This window comes from Ctenopharyngodon idella, chromosome 17 (assembly GCF_019924925.1).
Source record: "Ctenopharyngodon idella isolate HZGC_01 chromosome 17, HZGC01, whole genome shotgun sequence".
NCBI lineage: Eukaryota > Metazoa > Chordata > Actinopteri > Cypriniformes > Xenocyprididae > Ctenopharyngodon > Ctenopharyngodon idella.
In genome coordinates, this window is record NC_067236.1 from 12,718,491 (window position 1) to 12,738,156 (window position 19,666).

At 37.3% G+C, this 19,666-nt stretch overlaps 2 protein-coding genes across 5 annotated transcripts in view; one reads left to right on the forward strand and one right to left on the reverse strand.

The window, feature by feature from the left end:
- babam2 (BRISC and BRCA1 A complex member 2) overlaps positions 1-15,566 on the reverse strand; it is a 112,035-nt gene extending 96,469 nt beyond the window's left edge. The window contains exons 1-2 of one of the 3 annotated variants that reach the window (XM_051869318.1): positions 15,416-15,566; positions 13,803-13,931 (exon numbers count right to left, since the gene is read on the reverse strand). The gene's annotated coding sequence lies outside the window, so the exon portion shown is untranslated. Of the gene's footprint in view, positions 1-13,802; positions 13,932-14,288; positions 14,378-15,415 lie in introns of those variants that run through there. The other 2 variants (XM_051869319.1, XM_051869320.1) reach the window with 2 other exon arrangements.
- The window catches only part of rbks (ribokinase), a 30,635-nt gene that overhangs the window by 835 nt on the left and 10,134 nt on the right, over positions 1-19,666 (forward strand). For both annotated transcript variants that reach the window (XM_051869329.1, XM_051869330.1), the window contains exons 2-8: positions 402-460; positions 7,426-7,558; positions 8,138-8,201; positions 10,635-10,697; positions 11,656-11,820; positions 14,291-14,382; positions 17,405-17,593. In XM_051869329.1, the coding sequence (XP_051725289.1) occupies positions 405-460; positions 7,426-7,558; positions 8,138-8,201; positions 10,635-10,697; positions 11,656-11,820; positions 14,291-14,382; positions 17,405-17,593 (762 nt within the window). In that variant the 5' untranslated portion in view covers positions 402-404. The remainder of the gene's footprint in view (positions 1-401; positions 461-7,425; positions 7,559-8,137; positions 8,202-10,634; positions 10,698-11,655; positions 11,821-14,290; positions 14,383-17,404; positions 17,594-19,666) is intronic.

The window sequence follows — 19,666 nt, forward strand, 5'->3', positions numbered from 1 at the left end:
AAATGCAGCCTGGACTTCAGTTATTTTGAGAAAATGTAGGCTGTTCCTTAGCCAGCGGCAGGCTTTTACAGTCCCCTGAGGCCTGCTGGGAGATTTGAGCAGATTAACACTCTACTATTCACATACGTTGCCTACACGCAAGGGATTGAATTAATGAAGGATTTCCATGGTTGTTGTCAATCACATGATCCAGTCCTGAAATAATCATCCACATTAGAGTAGGCATGTTCAATGTGGAGCATAACTACAAATATTTAACCATCTAATTGTTGCTCTCCGAAATTTAATCTCAACATTTTGTTAGAAATTAATTTAAATAATGTCTGATGTTGTAATTTTTTAATATTCAGTCTAAATGTTGTTTTTTGTTTTGTTTTTTTCATTATTATTAATGTTATTAGGTCATGCCTGAAGACGTGAGTGTTGTAGTGGTGGGTTCTTGTATGACCGACTTAGTAAGGTAAGTCATCAAAGGATTTCCATGTCATAGAGAACCAGGCCTGGGGCAAATATGTGCCACGTGTTTAAAATGCGGGGGCAAAACTGCCTTTGTAATGCATTCCTCTGTTCTGATGAACAAAAAAGGGAAAAAAAGCAGTGATTGCAGCAAAATCTACAGTGACAATGAACAATAGAGATCCATGTAATCTTACTGTATGTATTCTAGAAAAGCAATTATGATATTGTGCATTATTTACAAATACATTTTTTTGTACATTCGATTTGACAGCCATTTTCAGATACATTTTAGATAATTTATTTAAAAAAATTCGATAGTTTAACATAAATTAAATGCATGATTAGGAAAAAAAAAATGCCTTCATAAAACAAAAATCATGTTCATGTGCCTCTAAAAAGTTATAGGGACCCAGACACTCTTTAATAACACCTTAATAAAAATAAATTCCTGACTCTGAAAGAGTTATGAAAAATATATCATAAAAATACTGTCCTCAGGTTCAATTTCATGCTTAACTTGAAATTTACATTAATCGCTTTGCGCATTGTATAGCAAAACAAATCTACTTAAAGCTGAGACCTCATATATCATTTTAAATGATGATTTCATGCTCATGTGACAAATCACTATGCTTGTGGAACATATTCCACTTGCAGAAGGCAGACTTTAAGATTTTAAAATAACTCATAAAGGAATTAGTCCTTCCAGCAGGAACCAAATAAGGTCCAACAAAGGCAGATTTGGGGAACTGCCTTCTGTTCTGCCAGCTCTGTCTATTATTAATATTTCCCTAGGGAACTGATTCACTGCTCACTGGTCACATTTGCCGTCGGCAAATTTTTTTTTCAGCGTCAAGTGTGTCCTAGTCATACTGGCTGCAGTATTTCCAGCTCAGGTGTACTTTTTGACTAGAACACGGCCTTAACTTGCAGCTGTGCAAACTGGTAGTAAACTTTCACCTTGTGTACACCCTGAGTTTTTATTTTTACTGTGTAATTTATTCCTGTGATGGCAAAGCATCATTACTCCAGTTTTCAGTGTCACATGATCTTTCAGAAGTCATTCTAATATGCTGATTTGGTGTTTCTTACATTTGTTTTCAGGATTATTTGATGAATTGAAAGTTTATTTATTTATTTTTTTTGTAACTAATGTTTTAATCAATTTAATGTATCATTTTTGCATAAAAGTAATGATTGCTGACCCCAAACATTTGAACAGTATAGTGTATATATATTATAAATATCCCCCAAGTCTCTATGTTATACTAATCCCTATTTCTTGGGGCCCTCCTTTAATGTTTATGGGGTATTTCTTTTAAACAAAGGTCCAATTGTTTATAAAAAAAAACATAGCCAACCCTTATTATTTGAGGTATCACAATTGGGGTAGGACAAGGTATGCCAAATTTTAATAATTCAGGTTAGGTGTTTGTTCAGAAGAGAAAATGTTTCTCAAAGAGCTAGGTTATCCAGAGGTAAAATTTTCTTTCCACACATAACTAAATAATATTCATTTCTTTCTTTGTCATACCCAAAGTGATCAAAACAAACACCTTATTGAAGACAAAAGTTCCAATTGCTCATATATGTTACCATTTAAAAATCCAGTCATCAATGTTGGCCTTTGAACAGAAGAGATTGCATCAATTAAGCAATAGTTCTGATGGGAAGTATGTGTTTGTTTTTTGGAGAGTGGCTGACACATTTCACCCATCAAAGTGCTATGCATGACTTTGAAGTGTAAAATCCAGTTTTCTATGTGGCTTGTGTTTGTGACAGTCAAATGGAATCAGACACTTTGAAACGTGTCTCGTGTGGAACATTTGTGTTTGTGATGAAGCCAGACAGTGCCACCTGCTGATTACAATTTGAACCGATTGGTTTGCTTTCACTGGAGCCGTCAGTATCTTTCACTTGCTATATGATGTTAGTCAAGAGTGTGCATGTGGCACACATAAGTTCTGCATACTCTTGGGTGGGCTCTCAAATATTCACATAACAATTAACTTCAGGCACTTTATCTTTGGTTCAAACTGGGCCGTTTTTGTAATATAGATAATACCATGTTACTTTGATAAATATCATAGCACTCAAAGAATAATATTCACCAAAAAAAAAAATAAATAAATAGTGCTGTATTTGAGTTTAGTATTTTTGTTTATCCTTCACTTAGGCTACATATTTATATCTTTTTGGAAGTATAAAGTATATTTATTTAAGGCAACACACTACAGGTGAATAGGGTAAATATTTTAAAGGGATAGTTCACCCAAAAACGAAAATTCTGTCTTTTATTATTCACCCTCATGTAATGTCATTCATCAGCTCATACATCAGTTGTGATAAACAGATGCTCAATCATGTTTACTTGATGTGCGTGTGTTACGCGTACGCAGCACATTTGAGCTTCCGCAAGAGGTTTGTTCACGTGCGTCATTCAGGTGAGGTTGAGCTTCTGTTTATATTTACTGATCAATGTTTATATGTGAATAAAAACCTAAATTAAATCTATTCATCATATAAAGCGATCAAAGTGACTAAACCGCTCAATTCTTATGGATTAGTTTTACAATCTATTTATGAACTTTTTGAAGCATCAAAGTGTCAGTTGCGTAGCTGTCTATGGAGGGACAGAAAGACATTTTTATGTGAACTAACCCTTTAACTAGGGTTCATGTACCTTTAACAGTACATGAAGATAATTGTTTTGTAATACAAATTTTTTGAATGTTGTGTTTAATGTGTGTTTACTAATTAAATATACACTAATTTGCATAAACCTCCAGCAATCTGGTTAAAGCTAGGTTCAAAATTAATTTCATTTTGTTGACATATTAGAGTTAAAGGTATTTACAGAGCAGATTCTGGATTTCTTTACATATATAACAGTATCTCACAGAAGTGAGTACACCCCTCACAGTTTTGTAAATATTTTATTATATCTTTTCATGTGACAACACTGAAGAAATGACACTTTGCTACAATGTAAAGTAGTGAGTGTACAGCTTGTATAACAGTGTAAATTTGCTGTCCCCTCAAAATAACTAAACACACAACCATTAATGTCTAAACCGCTGGCCACAAAAGTGAGTACACCCCTAAGTGAAAATGTCCAAATTGGGCCCAATTAGCCATTTTCTCTCCTCGGTGTCATGTGACTTGTTAGTGTTACAAGGTCTCAGGTGTAAATGGGGAGCAGGTGTGTTAAATTTGGTGTTATCGCTCTCACTCTCTCATACTGGTCACTGGAAGTTCAACATGGCACCTCATGGCAAAGAACTATCTGGGGATCTGAAAAAAAGAATTGTTGCTCTACATAAAGATGGTATAGGCTATAAGAAGATTGCCAAGGCCCTGAAACTGAGCTGCAGCATGGTGGCCAAGACCATACAGCAGTTTAACAGGACAGGTTCCACTCAGAACTGGCCTCGTCATGGTCAACCAAAGAAGTTGAGTGCACGTGCTCAGCATCGTATCCAGAGGTTGTGTTTGGGAAATAGACGTATAAGTGCTGCCAGCATAGCTGCAGAGGTTGAAGGGGTGGGGGGTCAGCCTGTCAGTGCTCAGACCACACTGCATCAAATTGGTCTGCATGGCTGTCATCCCAGAAGGAAGCCTCTTCTAAAGATGATGCACAAGAAAGCCCGCAAACAATTTGCTGAAGACAAGCAGACTAAGGACATGGATTACTGGAACCATGTCCTGTGGTCTGATGAGACCAAGATAAACTTATTTGGTTCAGATGGTGTCAAGCATGTGTGGCGGCAACCAGGTGAGGAGTACAAAGACAAGTGTGTCTTGCCTACAGTCAAGCACTGGGAAGCTACAGTTCATTGAGGGAACTATGAATGCCAACATGTACTGTGACATACTGAAGCAGAGCATGATCCCCTCCCTTTGGAGACTGCCGCAGGGCAGTATTCCAACATGATAATGACCCCAAACACACACACCTCCAAGACGACCACTGCCTCGCTAAAGAAGCTGAGGTTAAAGGTGATGGACTAGCATCTGTGGGGCATCCTCAAACGGAAGGTGGAGGAGCGCAAGGTCTCTAACATCCACCAGCTCCGTGATGTCGTCATGGAGGAGTGGAAGAGGACTCCAGTGGCAACCTGTGAAGCTCTGGTGAACTCCATGCCCAAGAGGGTTAAGGCAGTGCTGGAAAATAATGGTGGCCACACAAAATATTGACACTTTGGGCCCAATTTGGACATTTTCACTTAGGGGTGTACTCACTTTTGTGGCCAGCGGTTTAGACATTAATGGCTGTATGTTGAGTTATTTTGAGGGGACAGCAAATTTACACTGTTATACAAGCTGTACACTCACTACTTTACATTGTAGCAAAGTGTCATTTCTTCAGTGTTGTCACATAAAAAGATATAATAAAATATTTACAAAAACGTGAGGGGTGTACTCACTTCTGTGAGATACTGTGTATATATATATATATATATATATATATATATATATATATATATATATAATAAAACTTTAAAGTTTGAAAGTTTGCTGCATGTAAGTGCTACTAACGTGGAAATTTTTGGCTCGGGCTATGAGAAAATGTTCATTTTGAGAAAACAGCATTTAAAGATATCTTAATAAACACTTAAACGTGCATTTTGGATGTCGTCTTTCCAGTAGTCTGAAAGAAGACAAGTTATGAAAGCAAAATAGCCCAGAATTTAAAATTGACCAGTGCTTGAAAAAACAATGGTTTTGCTTGTAATGTCTTGCCTTAAAGTATGTTTATTATAGTCAATCACCATAATTATATAACATGGTATTTACATGATATTCCAAAGTACTTTAACAATACTATGATATTACCATGTCAAAAAACATGGGACTGTCATACCACAAAAAACGTGAATTATTATTAATTTTTTTGTTATAAACAAATACTTGCTCCTTTATTGCCCCATGGACCACAATGTACAGCACATACTATTACTCATGCAGGCTGTTTTAGGTCCTGCCTTTATAAAATAGTAAACATCTGCTTGAACCACAGCCTACGTCACAAAACACCTGTTGTGTTTCCTCTTGGCACAGGAAAGTCACAGCATTTGTATCAGAACTGCGTTTGTGGGAAAATGAGTATTGCTCATAAAACAATAGAGGAACTATAAGCGAGGTGTTAAGGTGAGGCCAGACTGTCTATAACCTTCGACGCAGACGATGACTCAATCAGACAACCTTAGAGTGCTGGTTAGGTGGACAAGTTGTGAAATAGAGCATCCACACTAAAGACTTTTAGTGCAACGTGCAATATGGCATAAAAATCCTGCCTTCTAAATAAATGATCAAATTGCTTTTTTTTTTTTTTTTTGTCATGATTTGAGTGTTTAGAAACAAGATTTATGAGACAGTTGTCAGATTTCATTGTTTCAAATATGAAATTTAATCGTAAACTTGGTGAACAACTTGAATTTAATGTTTCCCCATTCAAAGAGATATAGGATCTGTACTTGCATGACTGAAATAGCTGCCTGAGAGGCATTTCAAAAATGGCCGCCGACTGAAATGACTCGCCTTATATGGACTTTGCACATTCCTATTGGCTGTCCAGTTCAATCTGTGCAAATAGAAAGTTCAGTGCAGTTGTGCGGTCATAATTACAATTTTCTTTTTCTTTGATAAACCAAGAGCATTGTTTGTGGTAAAAGTATAACAGATGTGAAGTTATTACTAAATTAGACTGCAATAGTAGTGTTTTACTTAACCTTCTTCATTGTCTTCCTCATTTCCAAAGTTTTTTTTGACAAGCAACAATTCATTTATTTATTATACATTCTTTCATTATTTATCATTTATAATATATTAATCCATTACTCAGTTAAACAGAGTACTCATGCAAAATTCAGTTAAGATTTTTTTTTTTTTTTTTTTTTGAAAATGTGGGGAAAATATGCCTTATGGTTGCTTTAAGTATATAATTTCCCCCCATTAGTTCTTTATTTTAAGTTGTTCAGGTTTTTTCTTTATCAACATCATTTACCACAGTTCATCAAAAACATCATAAACAACAAGCTGAAATATCTTCACTTACCGCTCACTTTACCGAAATCTCGGCAGTATCTTTCATCTGCATTGACTTCCTGTAATATTCCCTCTCTTAACCACACCACACAAACAACACACATGTGAAAAACAACTTTATCGGCTCATTCTGCCATCACATAAACATGGGCTCCCGGAGACTTGGACTGGGGCCAGACCGTAACTAGATGTCTGGGATTGTTTTTTTTTTTCTGTTGTTCAATAGAATGAGTAATAGCTGCTAGTTCTGCTCGGGTGAAAGGCTGATGGACCCTGCTCTGAAATGTCACGCACTAAGCAGCACAGCAATTAGCTTTTTAGGGAGTTCAGGGCACCTGCCTTAGATTTAGAAGGGTTCAGGATGTCATGTCATATTATTTTCATTTACAGCTCACAAACATAGCATGTTTCCAGTAAAAGTCCCTTTCATTCAAACAATATGGACTTTTTAGAACTGACTGAATGGACCATCTGTAATCCCTTTGAAAACAAAGTGCTACGATTGAACACTCACAATGCATTAATTCAACAATTGCTTTAAAATTAAGACAAATGAACAGGTTGATTTACAAACTTTGTGTATTAAAAATTAGGGGAAATCTACTTTGAATTTCTCTGAATTTCATCAATTCATCAATTTTACTTGAATATACAGTACTTCTACTTTTTGGTGGATAGGGTTGATTTTCAGTGTTTGTCCATATAATGTCATAATTGGACCCCATTGGCTTTCATTATATGGACAAAAACATTGAGCCATTTTTCAAATTATGTTCTTTTGTGTTACACTCACAACAAAAAAAAAAAAAAACTGCATATAGGTTAAGAATGACATGTGTAAGTAAATAATGAATTTCAATATGGTGTCAACTACCTTTATGTACAATTAAATGTGGGTTCCATATGTATTTCTGTTAGTCAGGCACCTCGACTTCCCAAGGCTGGAGAGACGATACACGGACACAAGTTCTTTATCGGTTTTGGTGGTAAAGGGGCCAATCAGTGTGTCCAAGCTGCACGAATGGGGGCCAAGACTGCCATGGTGTGCAAGGTACCCAATACGGTTTGCTTTTCTGAACATCCTAAATAACTGAATATAGCCTGAAGTACACATAGACTCAAAAAGTTTAGGTTGATACCAGAGCAATTCATGTATTTCAGCATTTAACCGCACAAGAGTAATGAAGCTCTTCATTTTGTCAGTGCAAAGACCCCAATCAATACCGAAGCGTATGCAGTGTGTAAAAATAGACTTCTATGCTTTCAGAAACATTCAAAGAGAGATCATACTTCAAAGACAGAAGGCCAGGTAGTGAAGGGTCTCCACTGCTGGGGCTTAGGACCCCATCCTTGGCATGTCTTTACCAGTGTGGGATAAAAGCAGACCCAGCTGGGAAAAAAGGAACCCTTTTGCCCTCTACCTCAACATTGAATGTCTCATAGAGAGGAAGAGAAAAAGAGAGAGGGGGAGATTAAAGTTGTATTTGTAGAGTGGAGGCGTTTGTTTGGGGGTGCTATATCTGGAAGGCTTGGCCTGATATAGCAATGCAGAACTTTGGCCGGTCAGCGAGTTTCTAGAAAATATCATCTCAAGTTCCGCTTTTCATCTTTGGTTGCTTTTTCTCTTCAGGTCGGCAGAGACGTTTTTGGGAACGACTACATTCAAAACTTCAAAAATAATGGCATATCGACTGGTAATGGCCAAACTGTGCTTTCACATTGTTTCACATCTATGGCTATGTACAGACAGGCAGCAAAAAATAAAAATAAAATAAAATATTTTTTGTGTATGCAACTCAAATCTTTTTAGTTTTTCATAATTGGAAAAGAAAAAAATTATGATTTTTTTTAAAAAACCTGACAATACAAATTAGTAGGTGGTTTGAAATCAAATTCAAATAATGTTGGTATGAAGTAATTATGAATAAGATTGTATTTGAAGTAGTTTTTTTCTCCATTATTTGGGTTGCAGTATGTGTGTAACTTAAAGGGGACCTATTATGCCCCATTTTACAAGATATAAAATAAGTCTCTGATGTCCCCAGAGTGTGTATGTGAAGTTTTAGCTCAAAATACCACACAGATATTTTTTATAACATGTTAAAATTGCCACTTTTTGGGGTTGAGCAAAAACACGCCGTTTCAGTGTGTGCCCTTTAAATGCAAATGAGCTGCTGCGCTCAGCCTAAGAGGGCAGGGCTTCAAGAGCTGATTCTCCGGTGTCAGGAGTCAGTCAGGACGCATTATGTCAGAAACTGCAAATACATGCTGCATGGAGATAGAACAGGTATAGTTTAGTTCAATTACGGTTATAACTTTTATTGTCTTCTTCCACTAAATTAGTACATGCCTGTTGTACCGGACCCCATCCGAATGATGGCCAAAACTTAACAGATGAGATGAGTTTATTGTACTTCACACAAAAGATGAAGCGTCCATTTTCACTCTAGAAAATTTCTGTAAGAGCTTAATAAAACAGTGCAAGTGTGCATTAAAATATTATCCATAAATTCTCTCTCTTCTCTCTTACATTATCATCAACATACATTGCGAATTACACAGAAACACTTGTTACAACTAACAGTAAACAAATATATAAAGACCTTATGCCTTTTCAGGTGGTGCTCAATAAACCGGTAAACTTTATATCCGTAAATCAACTCAGATGAACTGTAACAAAGTGCTCTCACCTTCATTACTGCCGTATCCAGTATCACTCTGGAGACTGTAAGCTGGATCACGAACAGTTTACTGATCTATCCTTGAGTAACAACTTTTTAGCACCACCTCTGTTTTGTATTGTCCTTTTGTATTGACATTCGTTCACAAAGCAGTCCGGTGTGAAACAATTCGCGCAGACATAAACAAATTTCGGTAGAGTTGAGGGAGCATTTTCTTCGAAAACAAAATTAATCCACCTCGTCTTCAGCGGCTTAGATTTCGGGAGGAAATGGAGAGAGCTATGTGGATTAATACATTCAGCTACAGAACACAGAAAACGCTTGGGAGCAGTGGCGGACTGTGTAAACTGGCTGTGAACTCGCTCAGGGTGGTTCTATGTTAAAACGGCAGTGTCTGTCAACATTCGTGGGCAGGGGCCTGTGGCTAATGTGACGTCACACTGCCAGGAACCTGCAAATGGCTTGTTCTGAGACACTGCTTATGATTTATGGGGATTAAAAAAAAGGAGTAGTTGGATTTTTATCATTATAGGGTGGTTGTGTACACACACTGCCAACACACATTTATAGCCTATCCAACACTATCCAAAAGCGAATTTTGCATAATAGGTCCCCTTTAATACAGTACAAAGTGTGCAATAGTGCCTCTAGCTGTGTCCGAATTTACACATTTTTTTGTGACTTTTTCATATTTTAACAAAAATATATGTTCTGTGAACGTCAAATAACTGAATAAATCTGACATTCATATGTATGAGTGTGTAAAATACAGTAATGCCTCCAATATTTATGTCGTCACATTGACCTTGATAAGAGTTCAGCACTATGAGATGCCATGGTCGTAAGCAGAAGCAGCGTCTCCGTCATTATTACTAGCAGCCAATGTAGATATATCAGATATTGATTACGCTGTCCGAACAAACAGATCTGATTTCATTGCTTGCACAATGATGAACAGTGACAAACATCAAAAAAAAAATCTTGCTTTAAAGATGTTAAGATATTTTTACTTGAAAGCAAGAAAAAAAATACAGAGTATGAACATGATTGTTTTTGCGGTTTATTTGTGTCCCTGTTATGCATTTTGCAATTTGATAATGACATGATTTAAAATATATTGTCCCTTTTTGTAGTTATCTACATTTTGTTTGTAGTTTAGCATATTAGGTTTTGTGCTGAATTGATCAACTGTATTATTTATTTCAGCTGTATTATTTATCAGTTGTTAGATATTTTATATTATCAGTAACCTGTAGTTTGGCAAGCTACAATTTTAAAATTGCTTCCCCAACATTGTTTGTAAGTCTGCATATGTGCTGCCTCTATTGTCATAATTTATAAAAGATTTTATATGGACATTCTGATTTGTTCAGTTCAGTTTTGTATACTGTAAGCAATTTAGGTTATCCACATCTCTCTCTCTCTCTCTCTCTCTCTCTCTCTTAGCCTATGCAGAACAGACTGAAAATGCTGCAACTGGAGCTGCCTCTATCATTGTAAATGACACAGGTAAAATTAAATTGGTCTGAGTACCGAGCCTTGCTGCATCCCTGATTTTTAAAAGCCCCTAAAATAACATAAACACAGCTAAGTACTCTTCTGAATGAGACATAGATGAGTAAGAAGTTCTCTACCTGTGACCACCTCACCTACACAGGGTTATTTTAGACCCAGTTTAATGTAGCACTACTTGGACTTAAAGAAAGGTGACATAACCAGCCTGCCTCTGAATGTAAGGCCTGCTGCATTGTAAATGTCATGGTTTAGTGATCCAGCATAAGTGCCAAGCCTCGTGGCAGTCTACTGTCACCAAAGTGAGCACTCCAGGAAGAGCTCAGATTGGCGTAATGATCACCATAACAACCTACTTTCGGTGTCCCAGCTTCCTGTGTGAATATCACAGCAATGTGAATTTGAACGATTATCTCGCAAGCTAACAAGGAAGCTGAAATGAGGAAAAAGCTTTGATAATATCTCCTGACTCTGCAGTGCGGTTTTTGAATGCTTATAACAGCTCTTTATATGTGTCTGACTGTTCGTGGCACAATACCGAGAGAATTTCGTACATGTCTGGATGTGTAAATTGTCTCCTATCCATGGCACTAAAACATATTTGCACACTTTGATTAGATAACAAAATATCAAAGTGGCATCTGAAAACACGTTCAGACAGAACAAAAGTTCCCAAGGTCTTTTTAGTTCATTACATTGGACAAAAATGACCAAATACTTTGTCTTAATTTTCAACAGTATATGAAATGTATTGTTTTATTACTTAAAACCTAAAACAAAAACTTCTTTTTTTAAAGAATGTTTCTTCTCTTTCTTTAAAATAATACATGATATGCAATGGCATTCATATATTTTTTTGAATATTTAAAAATTATGTTTTAGTCTAATTAACAGTAATGTCTCCTTAAAGGCTTATAAGCATCTTGTGGTCACGGTTAATATATTGTATTGACAGGGGAGAATGCCATAGTGATTGTCGCTGGTGCTAATATGCTTCTGGGGCAAGAGGAGCTACAGCGGGCACAGTCTGTCATCGTAAATGCCAAGGTGCTCATTTGCCAGCTTGAGATCAACCCAGATGCATCACTGCAGGCCTTGAGAATGGCCAAAGAGAACCACGGTCAGTTTACGCATCTTTGCTTCATCTCAATGTACTTGATTGTCTCACCCCACTTCCTGTAAAGTCAAATATCTTAATGCACAAGGATCTTTAATGAAAATCGTGATGTTAATGTTTATATGTTATTATTTAATGCCTTATAATCGCATTTAGCAGATTAGAGCTGGTTGAAAATATAGTTTACATTTTACAATGATACAAGCAATGTTGAAGTTTATATTTACTATATAGTATATATCGCTTTACATGAGCATACTGTATGTATGTGGATAAAGCAGAATATACTTTATGGAAGTATACTGTATGTAGGCAGGTAATGTATCACAATTCAGTTTCCAGTTACGGTCTTCCCCTTCATTACGGTCCACATCTTTCATAAAATCACTTGTGTCACACTGCTGGGGTCCTATCTTTGTTTAATCACCAAATGGTTTGTGTGAGTGCTAGCATAATCATTTAACAACAATAGTTTATTTCCTTTTCACTTCCACTTTCTAAAAACTATTTTTAGTTCCTTATACCGAATGATTGGTGAGAGTAAAGCACGACTTTGCCCTCCTGTGAAAATAACACAACCGGCTGTGTCGCAGATATCATTAGCACCTTGTATGTTCAGGTCCCCGCTGATCAGAGACATCGTTCATCCTTGTCATGGAGATGCACAATGATGCAACGAGCTTATTCCACAGATGGATGACACAGATGGATACATCCCCCCCCCCCCCCACCACCACCACCACACCAACGCACCCCGATATTCACATTCACCACCTCAGAACTTCCCAGATACATGCTGTTTAGCCCGTTAGCGGGCCATATTAAGTGTTAAGAGACAGGCCATTAGCCCAGATTATGTGCCTATCACTTGGGATGAATTCATCAGACAATGACGTGCGCAAATAGCACTTAGCCGGAGCTCAAGGCTTGGATTACGCACATGCCACCCCCACAGGCTCACTGTAGAAGAATCCGAGAACCGTTTTCCTAACCACATTTTTAAATAAATGAATATAAGGGCCATCCAGCTTTGATTCTCTCCTCAAGTGTAGTTAATTTCAGTTAACTTCAAAGCTAATATGTAGCTAACATTTAATTTCATACTTTAGATTGGCTACTGAAGGGATGTTTGTTCACTCTAGCATGAATTTAGCTCACATTTAACTTGTGTTTCTGTTGTTTTTCATTTAGAGCTTTTTAAAGCATCTATGAGCAGTGAGGTTTCGCATGACTCATTCATTCATCTCATGTGGCTACTCGTTAGTTTTGCCGTTATTTTTCCACATTATTTCCCTCCTCTTCTATATTACGTTGTCCACTTCACAAGTGCATATTGATTTCTCTTTAGATCACTCAAGAGGGGCTCACTGCCTATTCCTAAAACACTCTTACTTTCATTAAGGAGACAGTTCACCCAGAAAATGAAAATTCTGTCAGTACTTAAAGACAGCAAAGCTCCAACAAGGACACATACACACACACAAAAAAAATATATATTTACAGTAAATAACACTGTCATTTCAGTCTGTTTCTCTGAATGCTTCTCAGAATTTCTGAATATAGCATACAAGTCATATGAACTACTTTATTGTACTTTCATGGTTCTTTTTTGTCTTCTTTGGAGCTTGACAGTCACTATTCATTGTATAAAATACCAGCTATAGGACATTATTCAAAATATGAAATATGAAACTTTCAGTTCAAACATAAACTTTTAGATGTGAAATTTATTTTTAGAGCACAGGAATTTGTTCATGTGTACGGCTAAAGAATGACTTATCATTTAGAAAGTGAATTTCAGATGTTGTATGGGAGGAAATGTTTACTCACAACAGCCCTCTTTAACATAAATTCATAAGCAGCAAAGACATGACAATTCTTACAGCCAGTATGAGCAAGTCTTTTTCTGTATAGTAAGGACAATGTTCAAACCTGCAAGAAATTATTCAGCAGAAATGCTCTTTATGACATAATAAATAACCCACCTTATAAAATGCGTTGTTTACTAAGCTCACAAGTGAGAAATCCCCTCACCGACAGGAAGTAAGGAGATAGTGCCTTGGTTATAGTCACTTCCTATGTGGTTGGGTTTTACAGAACATAGAAGTTTAGGTCTGAGAGAAAGAAAGAGATAAAGGGTTGTTACCCAAGTATTGACGCTGTTATAAAACTATGGTTGTGTTGAGAATGGAGCAAAGTAAAGAAGTTTATGTCAAATCAAATGAATGCAAGTAGCTCAAAGGTCGAGTTTCATACTGACTGCTGTCTGACGTGAACTGCTGTGTGTCAGTATCTGTGACTGAGCTGTGTCTGCGTGCACACCAATTATTGTAACTCATAACAATAATTTGACATAGAAATTCTTTACCTTGATCTTTGCATTTTTGCTTTGCTTGCATTTCTCTTTGTTCTAAGAAAATACATTTCCTTAAATAACGCAATGTGTGAATAATATTTTCTCTGTTTCTTACAGTGAAGACCATTTTTAATCCAGCTCCTGCTATTGCAGACCTGCATTCTGATTTCTACAAAGCATCTGATGTTTTCTGCTGCAATGAGACTGAGGTGAAAAACAATATCAGTCATTTTACATAAAGAAAATATCACACAAACAAATGGACTTTTCAGTTTGCTCAGCATTGCTATGGGTGATTGCCAGGGCGTTGATATTCTAAGATGTTCAGAATGATTTAGTGTGTCACTATAGGACTTTTCATAGTTTAAATAGTTAACCCTGGGTCATTCTAAACCCCGGGTAAACGGAATCCTGGGTTATCTTGCTTTACATTTCACACTGCTCATAATTTACCAGGGGTTAACAATTAATCCTGGGTATTCATAAGCTGACGTTTCACATTATACATTCCTAAACCCTGGGTTAACGTTCTTATTTGCATATTTGCGGTGTCAATGTCATTGATTGGAATGCAGCACACAACCTTTTTAAATAGCATTAGCATTGCGCATTCTCGTAATGCCGACTGTACTAAACAGAGTTTATACTGAATGGACATTTTGGTCTATAAAGGTAAGAATAAAACGGTCTCTTCTTCACTCAGATTGTTGCGTTTTCTGTCAGAATTTGACTTTTTTCCTCTCAAACGCTGAATTTAATGTTTATATACAATGCGCAGTGTTTCCGTGACTGTCCAAAGCAGGCAAATATGAGTACGCGATTGGTTGTCTGCATCGTTTCACACTGTACAAGTTCAGCACCACAATACAGGGTTAACATCACAAAAGTGGTTTCATAACCCCAGATAAAAAGCGGTGCTAACACTGCTTCTAAATTACAAGCGTGAAACGTTCCTTTACCCGGGGTTAAAAGCGGTATTTAGAACGACGATAACTGCTAGCATATTGCATTTTTAGATGTCATTATAAATGAACATTAAAATACAAAATCCAAAAAGCAAGCTGACATTAAATTTGAACCCAAATTTGCATTTTGACTGCATTAACCTGTAGAACCTTTTTTGCCTGTAGGTTTTCAGGTTTGTTAAAGCAGGTTACTAGAGTAAAACAACAGCTCAGTTATCTTGCCTGGTCATGACCTGCATACTAGAAATGAAATACAACAGCTTGAAAAGTCACCTACCTGCCAAGTGCAAGAAATTATGGGGTTGGCTGCTGTGTCTTACAGTAACTGTTATGTTTGAGGCCGCCCTTTTTCACATCGTGGCAGGGCAAGATGACAGACAAGGGCTTGGATTGATGGGAAACAGTAAAGTTAAAGCAGCAACGACCAGGCAGGCAGATGCACAGATGGTGTGTCAGTATGGCCTGGGGCGAAAGCTCCAGCGTGACTGAGAGTTTGAACCAGAGTGCTCCGTCAGGGCAGCTTTGATGTGGCTGGGAGGTTGGAGGGGGAAAAATGTACAGGTGGGACTTAAAAGTGAGAGCCCTCAGTACAAATCAACCCCTTAGATTCAACTTTCGTCCCAGCGCACGCATTCGTGTGAACGCTTGGCTCTCACCCGACGACTTCAGTTGCAAGAGTGAACGATGAATCATCAGCAGTTTACAGAAGTAGATAACCACACATTGATGAGTAATGTGTGCGCTTTTCTGTTTTGGCAGCCAGCTAGGAAAGATTGATGGCAAAGCTTAAAGTACACAAATACAAAGGGGATACTTATTGCCCTGATCTTTCAGTGCTATCTCCACTCGTTTGGTGGGCCTGAGTGGGGGTTATTCTTTGCACCTGCAGTAGCGAACCTAAACAAACTGATAATGCCAACACAAAATTTTTCCAGGTAGAAGACACTTTGATCAGATTGATCTTAGGCTTTACACACTTATTCATACCCTTTGTTATTCATGAATGGCATAAAGGTTGGTGACATACAGCAAATGTTGTGGTAACATTAGCAAAATTTTGTGGGCAAAAAAAAAAGTCCATTGTCTTTTGTATGTAGCGCAGCAATGTGTAAAGCACAGCTCACACAGAAGCCACTTTCAAACCAAGCAGCTGTTGGTCAGCACGGCGAATTCAAGTGACCAACTTCAAAACGAACAAAATATGCATCACCTCACATGAAACTCCTGATCATGCCGATTCCTATTGGAATGTCTGGATTTCGCCCACTTTATCACATAGAGGTAAACAATAAAGAGTGATAAGTCAGAAACATACTCTACACAGGTTCATAAATGTCCAGTAGGCACAAATGCCTGGTCAACGTATTAAGTACATGACCCCGTTGTATATATTTAAGACACACTCTTGTGTTACTGTGGTGGTAGCAAACTTCAGTACTCAAAAGGGCGATGGTACCTGTTGAAAAAAACAGCATATGCTGGTTAGGTATGTTTTGAAGCATGGAAGCTGGTTTGAGCTGGTCTTTAGCTGGTTTGAGCTGGTTTATGCTGGTCTTTAACTGGTCATGAGCTGGTTTAAGCTGGTCAAGTGCTGGTCCTAAGCAACTAGCTCCAGCTTAGGACCAGCACTTAGCCAGCTTAAACCAGCTCATGACCACCTAAGGGCCAGCATAAACCAGCTCAAACCAGCTTCAGTGCTTCAAAACATACCTATAGGTTTTTTTTTTCTTAACAGGGGTGGTTTCATTCCTAGTCTAATAGGCTTTATGCCAAACGTCACATGAACAAACAGGAAAACAGGTCTCATTGTACCTGCTTGTCGGAGAAATTGTTAACGGAAATATGAACTGATGGCAATATCTATGGACATTTAAGGAAATTAGCTAAGCTAGATAGTTTTTTTTTTATTGTTGGTTGTTGTTTTATTCAATTTAAAATCTAAATGTTAGTGAGAAGAAGAATAATAAAAAAATTTAAGATATCAATCTGCACATGCAAAGGACATCGGTTAAGCTCATTATTGCTCGCTCCTTTGAAGGCATCTTGAGTAAAACGCCTCTTTATTTAACAAAGCGCATAAAAAAGACCGGATTTATAAATGCTGAAAGCTAGAAACGTTTAAGTTCACAGACATAGAGTATGTTTCTGGCAACTGTAACCGTGGTTTAGAATACAAACATATTAGCGTAGTTGCATATTAGCTCTTAGCATAACTGTTTTTAGCATAAATATGACTGTTTCCTCTATCTTGTGGTGTTCCTCTTAGGCAGAGCTGTTGACGGGTCTGTCTGTTATCTCAGTGGAGGATGCCAGTCGAGTAGGCCTGGAGCTGCTAAGCAAAGGTTGTGGTTCAGTCATTGTCACCTTGGGGTCACAGGGCTGTGTGGTGTGTCAGTCCACAAACACGGCCCCTAAACACATTCCCACCACTGCGGTCACTGCTGCGGATACCACGGTAAGACTGCAGTCGTCGTAGTTGTATGTATATATGTACCCAGCCAACAATTATTGGTGGGGCCAATGTAGGCATGATATAGGCTTGAGGTACAGTATGTTTCCCAAATGGGTTTGTCCACAGGTTTCATGTCACCTCCATCTGAATTAGCCCCAATCAGATTCTATATGAGATATGATAAAATATATAGACAGTATATTAGTTTTGTTCAGTCCCTAAAATTGTTGTTTTTCATCAAAAGTGCTGTCTGGCAGGTTTATAAGTAACAGTTCAAGAAAATCAGAACATTATAGGGGAGCGCAGGGCACGAAACTAACGCGGGGTTAGTTGTAACACACGTGGTTTAAATACTTCCACACGCACTAGCATGAAGAAACTTAGCATATTTACTAGTTGCCATATCGACAATATATAGAGAAAAAATTGCGCCAAAATTCTGAAATATTTGGAAGATATCACTGAACATTTATTTAACAATAGCAAAAGTAAATTTCTTACTTACGCTAATTTTTCATCTATATTTTTTGTGTTTATTTAAAATTAGATGAATCTGATATTATTTTAATCTCCAGTCTCTGGTTTAGCAGTTTGGGTTGTTCTTTAATGCTTCACTAACTTTCAGAAGACACTAACCAGGTTTAAAGTCCAGTTGCGCAGATAGGGTTCGTTGTAACACTGCGTTACAATGTGCCCCGCTATTAGAACTATACTATTCTATACAGTTATGATACAACTGGCATAATCAACTTTTATGAATGTCTGTTGAGAAACCATGGAAAAAAGGTGAATAAAGACTGAGAGGAAGAACCTGAACATCCAGAAAATATTATTTCAAGAAATGTTCAGCATTTGTACTGACTCGTCTATTTATCGCGTGTTCTGTGAGAGCGTTCACTGTCAAACCACAAAATTATTTAAATTTGAATTTCTAAAAAAATGCCATTATTTTATATGAAAAAAAATAATAATTGTCTTTTATTGACAAAATATTTTAGTTTGTCATGTATATTTTTTTAATTAAATCAGATAACATTTTTAGCTGTCGTATGGTCATGTTACAATGTGCCCCACCTATGGGGCATGTTGTCACATTTCACTTCCCTTCTTTCGGGGTAAATAAAGAAAAAAGTATACAATGTATTAATGAAACAAAGCCACATATTTGTACCAGACACATGTGAAATTAATGTGGAACAAAAGAAATTCTCTGAACCCTAAGTACATTTACACAAACTGAGAAAGTCAAAAGGCGTTAGGTTGTGCCCTGCTCTCCCCTACACCTAATCCTCTTTTTTTATGTAGCTAACGGTGCTCCAAATGTGTTCAGGCAGTTTAAGTAGAATAAATGTATCATGTGGCATATTGAGTTAGTTATCGGCAACAGATATACCTGGTGCTCAAAATCTGTGACTCATCAAACATTAGGAGTACTTCCTGGGTAGGTTCTCTAACACTTTACTCTTTGTTATAACAGCATGCTACATTCATTGAGTTAGTCTCACAAAGAAGAAACTTTTGACTAGATATCTGGTTCACTTTGCAACTTATTCTAGCCAAGAACTGCTTACTTAGATAACACTCACAAACAAACCACAGTTCACCTGTAGAACAGTAATAGACTAAAGAATGGCTTCTCATTGGAAATTCTAGAGCGAATGGTTGCATTGACGATAGAGAATGGAAATGGAAAATGCATGTACACCTTGTATGTGGTCTAGATTTCCATCTCTTCAGAAGTCATAAGTTGTATTATTATTTGAGTAATAAGACAGAAAACAAAGAAAGAATTAAAAATTGTGCTATATAAACCCGCCTTTGAGTAACTTAAATGCCACAAACTTATTGATAACACAAATTGTATTGAAAACCCATGCACCAATCAGATCAATTTTACATTTTTGTGTGTAATCTACATCAGGTAGTCTGTTAATGGTCTGTTGGTGGTCCACCTGAAGCTAAAACTGTATGACACTGTGTTTGAGAAAACCAGATGTTTCTATACCCCTACAAGTTTGCCATGCTACTACAGTCATCTGTGCGAATGATTTTGAGTCATCAGTCATAATATGCCCG